Source organism: Nelusetta ayraudi, unplaced genomic scaffold (genome assembly GCF_046127955.1).
Source record: "Nelusetta ayraudi isolate G7.1 ecotype Tasmania unplaced genomic scaffold, CSIRO-AGI_Nayr_v1 ptg000004l, whole genome shotgun sequence".
Lineage (NCBI taxonomy): Eukaryota > Metazoa > Chordata > Actinopteri > Tetraodontiformes > Monacanthidae > Nelusetta > Nelusetta ayraudi.
This window is the reverse complement of record NW_027466054.1, coordinates 13,214,203-13,227,272: the sequence shown is the minus strand read 5'-3', so window position 1 is coordinate 13,227,272 and position 13,070 is coordinate 13,214,203. Positions and strand designations below refer to the sequence as shown.

At 45.3% G+C, this 13,070-nt stretch overlaps 1 protein-coding gene and 1 long non-coding RNA gene across 5 annotated transcripts in view; one reads left to right on the top strand and one right to left on the bottom strand.

The window, feature by feature from the left end:
- Positions 1-5,841, bottom strand: part of rptor (regulatory associated protein of MTOR, complex 1) — a 122,192-nt gene extending 116,351 nt beyond the window's left edge. For all 4 annotated transcript variants that reach the window (XM_076036038.1, XM_076036053.1, XM_076036047.1 and 1 more), the window contains exons 1-2: positions 5,366-5,841; positions 4,057-4,231 (exon numbers count right to left, since the gene is read on the bottom strand). In XM_076036038.1, the coding sequence (XP_075892153.1) occupies positions 4,057-4,224 (168 nt within the window). In that variant the 5' untranslated portion in view covers positions 4,225-4,231; positions 5,366-5,841. The remainder of the gene's footprint in view (positions 1-4,056; positions 4,232-5,365) is intronic.
- A 684-nt stretch (positions 5,842-6,525) lies between these two features.
- On the top strand, positions 6,526-8,649 carry LOC142895182 (uncharacterized). The gene is made up of 2 exons (XR_012928186.1): positions 6,526-7,610; positions 7,702-8,649. It is a non-coding gene; the product is annotated as an uncharacterized LOC142895182 (long non-coding RNA).
- Positions 8,650-13,070: the final 4,421 nt, after the last annotated feature.

Genomic DNA, 13,070 nt, shown 5'->3' with positions numbered 1-13,070 from the left:
GCACATTGAATCACAGTTTTAAGAAAAGAGCAGTTGTGCTGCCACGCTGTGCCGGATAGAACAACACAATAATCCTCTGCCAAAAACAAAGTACACGAGTCAGTGGGAGTTCTGTGAACTTCAGGGCAGTATTCGCATTTCTCACTTCATTTATTTCAACCCAGCCCAGCTGCGCTCATGCAGCACAAATAAACATCGATACGACTTTAGGAGGGACAAAGGGCCGCTGCACTTTCATTTACTGTTTTTGCAAGATGATTAATGGTCATCCCCGGATGACAATGTGACCTCAAAAATGTTGGTTACACATTTTGTTGGCAATATCCCTTGAAAAAAAAGCCTTATGCCCACTTTGTAACTATTTATCATTTTTATTTGTAGCCAGTATAAATTGAAACTCTCAACCTCTTGAAAATAAAAACACGTATGACGAAGAAATCAGAAATTTAATTTGCTGGCAATTCTTCAAAAACACAACAGCTTTATTTTGAAAGGGCTCCTTCCAGACTAATGTTTAACTTTGTTGAAAGTTCAGGCACAAAGCAGAAGATAACGTGGTGTAACCACCATGACAAAGTCTGACTGTCTATCTTGATGCTGTTAGCCTGATACAGTTGGTGGAGCAGCTGTGGATCGATGAGGGACGGGATCTCCACCCCCACCTCTTATCTCAGCAGGTCGAGGTTCAGGTTTGTTTGTCGTGAACACACTCACCTCACCTGTTTGGCGTGGAAGTCACAGAGGCTCAAATCCACACCAGGCGGCACCAGAAACTTAAACAGCGCCACCTTACAGGGTTTTAAGAGTCTGTTCTCAGTCATTCACAGCTTTGTGACATGATGATCTCTATTTCAGCCATGGTGACAAAAAGCCTGCAGTGGATGCAGTTGATTTGGTATGAACACAGTGAAGGACTGCCGGTGCAAACTGAACAACTGGACTGCTGGTCTGGGTTCTCCGGAGCGGTTCAGCACTGGTGTGAACGCTACCAGCACTAATCGCAGTGAAGTAGTGTGACAGCTTGTGTCAGTTCCTGCAGTGATGACTGGAGAAGTCGGTGATCTGTGTCTGACACAACGAGTAGCAGTGTAAAGACGTGGAATGAGACAAACATAGATGACAGTTCTAAGAGTCACTAGGGCTGTCATTTGCATGTGTAATCATGATGATACATGATGAACATCATCCACGATCCACTATCATGTACCAGCCACATCCACTGGCACATTCAAAGCAAGACAGCAATAAAACGGTCATCCAGTGTTCCTTTGTACAGGCTTTAGCATCAATTCAGGGGGATTTATGGTAATGCTTTTGGCATTTCTTCATATTATTCCGTTCACAAAATGAAACACTGAGTCCTGCTGGTCCGAGCCCAGGAAGCAGACTCTCAGGTGTGAACACTAGCTTGGAGTGAACAGCTCCATTAGCCCAAAGAACTTTCTAGTCATGTATAAATTTAGCGCTGACCTCCGCTTCAGCGATTTAACTACGACAATCCAGGAAGTCAAGAAGTCAGAACAAAAAAAAAAAAATCTCAGCATGCTCAATTAAACTGACCAACCAGCCTCGTAACTGTACAGCCACCTCCTTCACGTCTCCGTCACTGCTGAGTGAGTGAGTGTGTGTGTGTGTGTGTGTGTGTGTGTGTGTGGGGCATTATTTCGAGTCCACTTGTAAGCCAGCGGCGTTCTCCTCTGACCAGGCAGTAGCTGTGTGCACCACCTCACTCGATATCCTCTCGGCCAGAGACACACACCTCTGGCTAACATTAGCCTGAGCTACGACGCGCCCACTGCTGCCTACAGACACCAGCGATCACCTGACAGGACGACGTAAAGCAGCGGAGGAACATTTACGGCCACTAACTGTAGCGCGGCTCTTAAATTCAAGCCTGTTGCCAATTTCCTGATTCGCTTTGTTGCTGTGAAATATTTTTGGGACGAGAGCAGATGAAAGCGGACGTGCAGACAGGTGGAAGTCTGAGAACTGAGGGGACTGAGATGTTTCAGACAGGTAGGGTAGGATTCATGACCAGAAGCAGCAACAGACTAAATTTATTTTTAATGTTGTCAGTGAAAGGTTTTGAGGGCCGAGATGAATAAATACGCCATTAAAAAGAGTGGAACCAGTGGAACAAAACCCAAAACTACAATAAATACACTGGAAAATAAACTTAACAGACGTGCTCTCATGGCACTTTTAAAAACTGTATTAATTATGCCAACAATTTATTTGATGCTCATGGCGCTAGAATGTTCAAAGCTTGGTGTGACGACTAAAGAGTGGATTTATCACACTTAACACTGTTCAGGGGCAAAGAGGGGAAAAGATGAAGCCCACAGCGTCACTGAAGCAGCAATGACATTTTAAAACAGTGGCGACACATCTTTAAACAACTTCACAAAAAAATTCCCACGCCAACCCTGACGCTTTTACAAACGAGTGCCTGCGGCCTTAAATGACTGCGGGCGGAGAAAAAACATTAGCCGGCTGATTTAGCAGGCCTCTCTGACAAGAAGGCCTATTTAATACGCCTCTTATTACGTCTTTTAAATCAATATCATGGTCACCTATAATGAGGGCTTCCAATTCAACGGTTCCCTGAAGCCTGACACTTCGCCTGCTAATGTCCTCGCTGCTGCGGCGAAACACCAATTTTCATTTGGGTCAATTTCCGCTGGAGGAGTGGCGTGAACTTGCGAAGGGCTGGGCGGGCCTGGCGCTGCGTAGCCAGGAGGCCTGTGGAGAGGCTGGGGCCGGTAGCGCAGTGGATCAAACGACAGCTTTACGAGCGCTGAAATACACCGCGGCCGTTCATGAGGGAAAGCTCTGACGTTCCGTCGTCGGAGGCGCTGGCCGAGCGAAACCCACCGGCTCTGTAATAGAGACGACAGCGGCGGCGGCAAGAGACTCGCTACAGAGTCCCGCCTTGTGCTGCTGGTGCGTTTACACGCAGCTAATTAAACTTGGCTGGCGGGTTACATTAAAAAGACTGAACGTGCTTTTGGCCACAGTTTTAACTGAAACAGTCATCTGTGTGCCACAGTTATTCCACCAACCAAATACAAGGGTGACAGTGGTGGAGCTTAGCTTGGATCTTTAGCGACATCAGAGACTTTGCCGCACAGTGAAACATCTTGGACGTGGTGTTTCAGTCAAATGTCTGAACATTTTGGCTGAATATACTGAACTGAATCACTTCCTGAAACGATCTGTTCATTTTGTCACCTCGCACTGAAATTTCGTAACCTAAAAATATACCAAAGTATGGTGAAAGCCACAGAATCGGCTGGCTGGGACAGTCAGATACTGCCAGTGCTAGGAACTGTATGTAAAGTAACTCACTCACCAAAATTGCTGCCTTTAGTAAATGTACTGAACACGTCCAGGTGAAGCGATGTTTCTTCCGGGTGAGAACCCCTGAGAACTGTTTTATGCTTTTTTTGGTTTCTCACCGCTGTGGAACAATTCAGCGAATGAATCTTTTGAACAAATTGATTTGTTGTATTGATTCAAATGATTCAGTACATCAGAAAATAACAATCAGTACTTGTATGCTCATCCAGCTGAGGGTATTTTGTTACTGAGTGCCAGACCAGCAGTTTTCAACCATTTCACCCTCAACATCAATATAGACGACACAACCTCTGGGATAACACCGTGGACAACGAGCCACCAGGCACATAGATCCATCAGCTAAAAGTGTCTGGAAAATGTGAAGCTTGAACTCTGTGTCGTGTACCATTAAAAGTGCCACCAAACAGGTCCACAACTGGAGTGCATTTGCAAACCCACACTTGGATTTGAACATTTCTTGAAAGCCTACTACAATGAATTGAACCATTAAAATGTTAAAAGGGATTAGGATGCATTCAGTGGTCTCCCCACAGCTGTATTCCAAAGCAAAGACCCGTCACCAACCTTCACGCCTACTTAATTGCCTTGACAACTCTGCTTTCACTGTACTGACAGAGAAGGCACCCTGACATACGCACAGCCACAGCTCAGCACAAGCAGCAGAAAAGGGAGCAGAGAGAGAGAAAGAGAGATTACCCTGTCCTTCATCCTCCAGCTCTGCGCCAAGGCCTTGGAGCCCTCAATCTTCTCCAAGTGCCGCTTCTTCATGAAGGCCAGCGGAAACTTCCAGTCGTTCATGTCTGCCTCCTCCTCGTCTGCGAGGCCCATGGCGGGCGAGAGGAGCAGGTCCGAGTCCATTTTCATCAGGGCCCTGCAGGAGGGAGAGAGCTCCGGTTAGTCACAGATAGGATCCGCTGCCGCTGTGGAGTCACGCAGGGAATGTGACACCACTTACAACAAAGTTATTACAGCTGGAGCAGCATAAAGCCTGACAAACAATGAAATGGCTGTTTATGGATTAGTATCATAACTGGTGATCTTATTTTGTCTGAGGCAAGAAAGCAACTCACTGATACTGCCATGTAATAAGCATTCACCATTTATAAGGAGATTACATCTGCTTTGTGAATTGCTTAGATTCCTTACGGCCAGCAAAAGGATGTACATTCTTGGAAGCATTTTGCCAAGAAAATGGAATTACAGGAAATATATGGAATTGCATGCATACTGTTCTAAGAAATAAAAAGGTAAGCTGAGGCAGTTTCAATACGTTTATTGGAAAACATAACCTCATAACAGCTTATTTTGAGCAACAAATCAAGGTCCCCATATGCTCAATTCTGTAGTACCAAGTCTGGGGGGGAATTGGAGTAACAGGAGGGTTTCAAAACATTGCTGGCATGTGGAGGGTGGCGGCTGTATTTACACTATGCGTTACTCTCGTCATTTTTTATTCAATAGTTGTAGACAGGTCTGCAGATTTCCAATTCAACACATTACTAAAGCTATGTCAGTTCTCAACACGATGAGTATGAGATAGCTGTACATCAGCTGGTTGAAACAACAACATAGTATCTCGCCTGAGCACGGATCAAATCGGGACTCTTACACCAAACAAAGTGGTTCCCTCGCTGGTGCTGTCACATAAGGAAGACACTCTGACAGGGGGCAACACACTGTGTGTGATGTGATAACGGGCAGTGAACTGCGAGCAGCCGTCACAGCAGCTAGCAAACAAACCGGCCGGTTAGCCGGCTAGCTCACAAACTAGCGCGGAGCAATGTGGCGGCTCATTAAACACTTTCTGTCGTCCCCGTCCTGCTGTCTGACTACGTGACAGACGTGCGTCACTCTGAAACTTTTTTCCTCATTTCTTACGAAACCGCCTCCGGCAAAAAAAAACAAAACCAAAAAAAAAAACAGAAGTAAGGCCGACAGTGAGGAGCGCAAAGAAATGGCGCTGCTAAGCGCGAGGCGTGCGATAGATGCGCGTGCAGCAGGGCACCTCGGTGCTGTGCGATGATGATGATTGTGGTGGTGGTGGTGGTAGTGGTCGACCCGGGCCGGGGAGGCTCTCCGTCTCCGGACGATGGCCGACACGGTGGCGCAGACGATCCTGGTGAGGAAGTTGTAGGGCAGCGTCCACAGCCTGTAGAGGAGGTCGAAGCCGTGGAAGCCGAGCTGGACGGGAGCGTGCTTGCACGGGAATGTGCGGCTCCTCTCCCCGCGGCTCTTCGCTACGGGAAGGGGCTCGCGAGCAGGCCCATCTTCACGAGCACAGTCTGCCACAGCCACGCGGAGCAAAGGCGACGCGGCGCGAGGGCGGCGGCGTCCCGCGGAGCTTCCTCGGCGGAGCGGCGAGACCCCCGGCGGCCGACGTGGCGTGGCGCGACGGTGGTTGGCGGAAATCGCACGCAAGTTGCTCCCGGAGAGGCACTCGTTCAGCACTTCGACAAGGGCGCAGCCATCTTGGGTCGGACCCACAATGCACCGTTGGGGCAACGGGTTGGGGAGGGGCGGGAGGGCGTTGAACGTCACCACAGCTGCTCGCCGTCACGGCGGCGTGGGAATACAGCAGGGGGCCCGCGTCTTCTGCTCCTCCCGCCGTGTAAATAACCTATGATCCACGTCCAGAAACCAGTTTACCCAAAAAGCACTGACATATTTTTAACGTACTGTAACGTTCTTGAAATGCGTTCCAGCTTGTATGTGTTTCACTGTTTGTTGGCGTTTGTGTTACTGTTCCTTAAAGAGGATGAGCGTGACCCTGGGAAAGGTATATGCGCACTGGATTGCGGGTGTTTTTGGGGTTGCTGAGACACATGTCTAGTCTCTGGTTCTGGCTGACGGGTTGAAGTTGCATTCTAGATTGTTGGAAGCAACAAATTTAAACGGCTGATAACCCAACAACAACATCTGTGAGCACACCAATGTATACAACATCTATCCATCTTCGATTCCTGTTTTGTCCCTGTCGGCACTCAGGGTTGCAGGGCTCTGCTGCTGGAGCCTGTCCCAGCTGTCAAAGCAGAGTCACACCCTGGACAAGATGCCAGTTCATCGCAGGGTCACAAACATTTGCTCTCTCTCACACACACACATCCCGACGGGCAATTTATATTTCCCAGTTGGCCTTATGTGCGTTTTTTTTTTTTTTTTTTTTTTTTGGACTGTGGAAGCCGGAGAACCCAGGCAGACACAGGGAGAACATATAAACTCCACACAGAAAGGCCCGGGATCGAACCCACAACCTTCTTTCTGTGAGGCAACGGTGCAAACCAGTGTAGCACAGTTATGTGTAATATTTTTTTTTTATGTTCGGGCTCATTTCTAGAATGGATTTTTGTGTTTTTGTTTGTTACATTTACAAGATCAGTACATTTAAATAATTATGAAGTTCAAATACATTTTTTTTTACTTTCTTTTATTTTTATATTTAACCTTTATCCAATTATATAAAACCCATAGAGGTGAGGATCTCTTTGACAAAGGTGACTTGGCCAAGAGGTCAGCAGCACATGGGTTGAAGAGCAGTTACAGAGATTGACAAATATATATGGTTGCCCGAGTGAGTTTTTTCCTTGAAAGGATTTTATGCAAACAGTATGATTCCATTCTGGCAGTGACACTGTATTTGCATGATCATTACTTGACATTAAATATCAATTTTTGAGCTTAATATGTACAAAGAGGTAAATTATTACTTAACAAATTCACTATTTCAATATGTTCCACTTCAGAAATATGTTAAGACGTGTTTCTCAGACTCTACAGCTTCCCATCCCGACAGGCTCTACACTGATTTCTGTGACAGCAGGAAGAATCAGGGAACTGCACCATCTGGCCCCAATGTCAAAATCTAACAGCAGTCAGCATGTACACATTTAGCCGGTCGTGACATTACCAAGAGCTGTTTAATTGTGGGAGTGCGGTCAACATGTTTACCGCTTTGTTCTCAGTCAACAGAGAGACGGGGCCAGCTTTACGACTTCAATCGAGCGCCAAACCCTTGAAGACAAAGGACAGCAGCTTTCTTTGGACTGTCAGCTCATCAGAACAAACGGAAAATGCTGCACCGCCAGATGGATAAGGGCAAGAAAATCTCAGTCAAAACCGGCAATCATTATTCGTGGCCTCCTGGCTCATCGCACAGGCAGATCAGGAACAATCTGGCCAGTAAGAAAGTCATCATTACATCTGGCCACACAATCGCAGCGTCCTCTGCAAGAGAGGGAGGGCAGATCTCCCAGGTATGATAGAGGCTAAGACCCAGATTTACCTGAACCATAACTCAGAGCATGACAAGAAAGAGACCATTTCTCACTTTTTCTTCTTCTTCAGGCTAAAGGGTGAATATTGGAAGGAGACGGTGCTCCCAGGGTTAAACCGGACAGAAAAGACCGTAAATACCGTGCTTCCAAGGGTTGAACACTCAAATACCAAGGGAAAAAGTCACAAGAACAAAGAGGGGAATGGATTTATGGGAACAAGGAAGCGAGGAGGATCTGCAATCAGGCTATTCTCTAATGGGACGCAGATAGACAGAGTGCTTCGGCTCCAGGAGGAAGCCGGAGACGGACGAACCGTGGAGGAGCATCAATCCCATTCTCTTATGCTCTCACGTCTCGTAAAGATACATAACAGGCTCCGGCTGATTTTAACTCATCGTTGTCATAAATCAAGGTCAACAGGAGCTAATTGGTTTTGAACATCTGGAATCCTACACTGGATGCTCCAAAGCCCCTCAACATGTAGTGTATTCTCATTCAAACTCCCCTCAGTTGAAAATTTGAAAAGCTGATTCTGAACTCTGTGAGTATGTTTTGAGAAAACAGAGCCACAGCATTTTTTTTTAGCCAAGTTTACAGTCGATGAAAACACTGCAGCGGTGATGAATGCTTTGTTCTCTGTGGCATAATGATCAGCGTTTACTCCCCGAGCAGCCCCCGTGAAAGCCTCAGCCTTCATAACTCACTCTCAAGGTTGACTGGGAGTCGGAATTTTAAATCCATCAGGTCCCAACTGGAGTTTGTGGAGTGATGATCACTGCAGTGTGGTTCCTTTTAAATGCTCTTCACCAAAGGCTGATGTTCGGACAGACGTCAGATTTTCTTTGCCGTTAGGAGATGCTGGGGAATGGTGGTGGTGGTGCTGCTGCCGTCGCTGACTGACAGCAACAGGCAGCTTAGAGTTGAAGGTTGAAAAGTTGAAGGTTCCTCCTGGTTTGGAAGATGTGATGTTTTTCTAAAACCTGAGAAAATTAAAGAAAGTTTCTCCCCACTGACTGAACCAAGGCTGTTGTGGATTTTCTGTAGGAATACTAAGAATACCAGGTCTTTGTGCTTAATCCATCCATTTGAATTCTTATCATACATCGTGTGATTTGTCTAATTTATTGTATAAATGGTTTTTTTTCTGTATTCTGTTCTGTTCATGCACAGTCTAATGAATGACCATTAGACTCAGATGCCACATTGTTTTTAAAAGTTAGGATCAAACTACCCAAACCACTGAATGTTGTATTTGCAGTCATATATGCATATATATATATATATGGTACAATATGGTACAAAACATATATATATATATATATATATATGTATATATATACATACATATAAAAAAACAAGATTTACAACATATTTACATTGTGTTATAATGAGCTTGTGTATGAATCATTAAGCATATAGTTAATGTTAAAGTTATGGAGATATTCTTGAAATGTTTTGTACCATAGCACACCTTCAATCCGAGGATACATGTTGCAGGATGAGGAGGACGAAAGTTGGAATCCAAAGCTGTGATGTCTTGTTTTTTTCATTTCCTTTTTTTTAGATCATGTAGCAGAGGCTGCAGTTGGACGCCGATGCTGGAGAGGACATTTGGAAGGCGGCATGCATGTGGATGGAGACTGAGGTGCAGCCAGATTCTGGGCTGTGGGTGTTTGTTGTCACATGAAGGTGGGGGCAGGATTCAGCGAGTATTTTTAACACCAGATTGGCTCGAGATGGCTAATGTTTTCACATGTCTATGTCACGCGTACAAGAGCTGTGTTGAATTTTGCTTTCATCACCCTCCAAACCCGCCGAGGTCAGATTCACTGGAGGCTTTTACATCTATAGGAGGTGGACTTGTAGTTCTCAGTCTCTTGCTAAGTTTCTCCATTGTTACTTCCCTGCATTGTGGCTTTTTCCCTCAAGCTATCTGCTGTCCTATTCACCCTGCACACTGGAGACTGTGCATGGTAGGCAATCTATCACATGTAAGCTTTAAGTTGAAAAAAGAGAAATCTTAGGGATGCACCAAAGGGGGGACTGTCTTTTGTTTGCAATGCCACTGATAGATGACTGATGTGACAGATCACAACTTTGCTGCACAGCTTCCCTGCCAGATGAAAACATCACCTTCTGGACCTGTGGAGTATTTGAGCCAATATGCAAAAAAATGCTTCAAACGCAGGTTTTTTTTAAAAAAAACAAAACTGTATCCGACAGCTGGCCTCCTATTAAATCCTCGCAAACAACTTAGTCAATAATTAGCTCTGAGAGATATGCAAATGATCTCTCTGCTCATGCAATTTCTCTGTAATTGCTCGCCGCTCTGCCCTGACAAGATAATCGATAGCCACTTACACAGGTACCTATTCAAACGTGACCGTACAGCCGTCCTGGAGCACACATCCGCCAGACGTGTCTCCATTTAGCCCTTGATCAATGAGTTCATATTAGACTAGACGACACCCGGCCAATTGAATGAATGTAGGTGTCTGCTCCGCACGTCTCCCTCCCGCGGAAAATGAATGGGCATGAAGCGCACTGAGGGATTGCCTGCCACCGAATCGGCAAGTCAAGCTAGCTTTTACACGTCAGCCTTTCTGGGTGCCCGGCTTCATGTTGTGTTTCTGCTCTGTTTCTTCGTTACAGGTGATGTGCATCGGAGCCCAACGCAACGCAGCGCAACACAGGAATGAAAATGTATGTTTCCTTCTTGAGTACAGGACTCCGGGAGGATAAATTGCTATTTGGTGAGGGGAAGAGAGAGGGGAGGTCAGAGCTGGTTGACCTTAACCTTGACTGATGGGTCCAATAATGGTGATGTCATTTTGTCTTTGACAAGGATGATGCTGCCGCAAGAGTTCATGAGACTTCAATCAGTGCACTTAGCACTGACCATGCCTCTCTCTCTCTCTCTCTCTCTCTCTCTCTCTCTCTCTCTCACACACACACACACACCCTAAAATGTAATTGAACCAGCCAAAATGCCTTTTACAGATAGATAAGGTCTATGCTGGTACTTATAGGATGAAATGACACATGTTCACAGACATTATGGGTACAAACCCAAGGTGTGAATTTGAGGAACCTTTCCTGAAACACTGACTGGGGATCAGCTGCCGCCGCTGAGCCTCTCATACACAATGAGCACGTGGGCGGCGTGGAGTGTCCAGGTTGTGGAGAATAGCGGCGCAGTCCACTCCACTTTGCTGAGATTTTTTCCTCTCAATATTATTCTATTATACTGTCTCACGTTGGCAGTTGAAAACCAAGCCTGCTGACCTCAAAGCTACACGGCTGAAGTGGAATACAATACTTGAACCACTCAGACTATCAGACTTTGGCTGTCAATGATGAACGTAGTTTTCCAACCTCCAAATACAGACCCAAGAGAATTTTGATACCTACCCACATTTAAAAGGAACCTGTCGGAATATTGAGAATTTCCACATTCTTACAAGGCGACTGTGGTCTATGACTGATTAATCTGCAGGCCACAACACTGAACTCACTGAGTCTTCACAAACTTCCCTGTAAATGGGTTGGCTGGCATGACTGTGCATCACTGCTGTTTCTTTGTTATCTTACCGTTACTGTTATCTCACAGTGATTGCTTTTATGCAGACATAAGTGTTTGCGTGATGGCAATCATGCTGCTCATCGCATCCAAAACTACTGGGCTAAATGGCTGGATGTGGCAGCATGAGAGAAGCATTTTGTTGATTAATGGATAGATAATATAGATAATTGCAAAAAGCTCCAGTTAGTAAACAAACTGTTTGTTTACTAAATCAAGTTTTACACCAATAATCATAATTTTTGCAACTTGCCAGACATATTATGTGACATTTTCTGATCATGGTAAAAGAAAATAGAATCCTTATGGTATCTTGTTCATGCTTTTTTGCACATGCAAATTAGATGGATAGATAGATGAGCAGTATGTAAATAAAGAAAAAGATTAGTATCATGTTAGCGCTCTGTTAGCTCTCTTCATTAGCCGCTCACTTCCTCTTTGAAACAGGATATGAATTAACTGCACTACAGTGCGCTAGCATGTTTAGCTTCTTCTCATTTGAAACAAATTCAAAGGTAATGTGGCTTCCCTGTTGGGTCGTGTATGGGGGAACCCATATGTTTCTCACCAATGTATCCTCTCTGCAAACTGCACTTGCTTTAACCTCAGTCTAAATTCAATCTTCACTTGGGATTTGTGTCAGTGTACCGCTCCCCCCGTGGAGAGGCTGCTCTATTTTACAAGGATGATTCGGTCACTTAATGTAATTGAGAAGAGACGCACAGAAGAGCCACTCCAGCCATTACTCTTCTCCACTGTCGACTCCTCGGCTCGGCAGGGTTTCATCTTCACAACATCAGTGAGTCCTGAAACACACCTGCTCCCACAGCGGCCAGCCTCGCTTCGACCCGGAGCACCAAGTGCGTCACACAAGTGCGGCGTCCTGTCTTTGAGGCCGCGAGTTCACAAGTGGGAACAGCTGCACCATTAGAAGCATTTTTTATTTATTATTTTTTTTATTTATTTTGTCAGTATGAAGTGTGTTTCTGTTGTTGTTGTCGTCGTCAGAAGAACTGGCTTCTGACATTTTACCTACACTCGACCTCGCTGTGTTCTGAGAAGCATTATTTTTTTAAGTCAACTGTTTTTGTTTTTGTGTTACTTGATGTTCTTTTCATTGATCTGCACAACAAAATGATCATTTCAATATGTCTCACATTGGGAACTGGAACTGTTTGGGAACTGGATTGGGAACTTCAAACACATTTGAGAAACATCAGCAGAGAAAATGTAACTCTAGGGAGTGTCCAAGAAGATGAAGACTTAGCGGGAGAACGGAATAAATGATGAAAACCCATCATTGTGTAAAAAAAACAGGAGCTGCAACAAGTGAACTGTTTCACTGAAAAGCTCTTTCACAAGAATTTCCAATTTGCCTTAATGAGTTCCATCTGAAATAGAGACTTCTCAGATATCTGTCCAGTTAAGAGCAGTTAAGAATTACATTCTCCCACGCTGGACACTCAGGGAATCTTTTGCATATTTGCAGACCTACTATAGACCAAATACTTAAGTGGAAACGAGGCGTTGGAGAATTGCCACAGGGCCAGTTTGGTGCCTGTAATGAAATGCACAACGCCGGCTTTATTCTTCGTGTCACTTTGGATTTTAATGAGCGGGAGATGGATGAGTTAGTGAAAGACTCGTCGGTGTGACTAAACATCAATAAAACTATAATCCGCTCTGTGAGTTATGAGCGGCTGATTAGAACTCGGAAGGTCAAGGATACGTCATCCACCGCTGCGACTCACCGGCATGTATCGGCATGTCTTGATGAAGCGGATTGAAATCTAACTGTGTTTGTGTGCATGCGTGCAGCCAACACAACCTGAAGCTGCTGCTCCTGAGTGTGGAGAGAC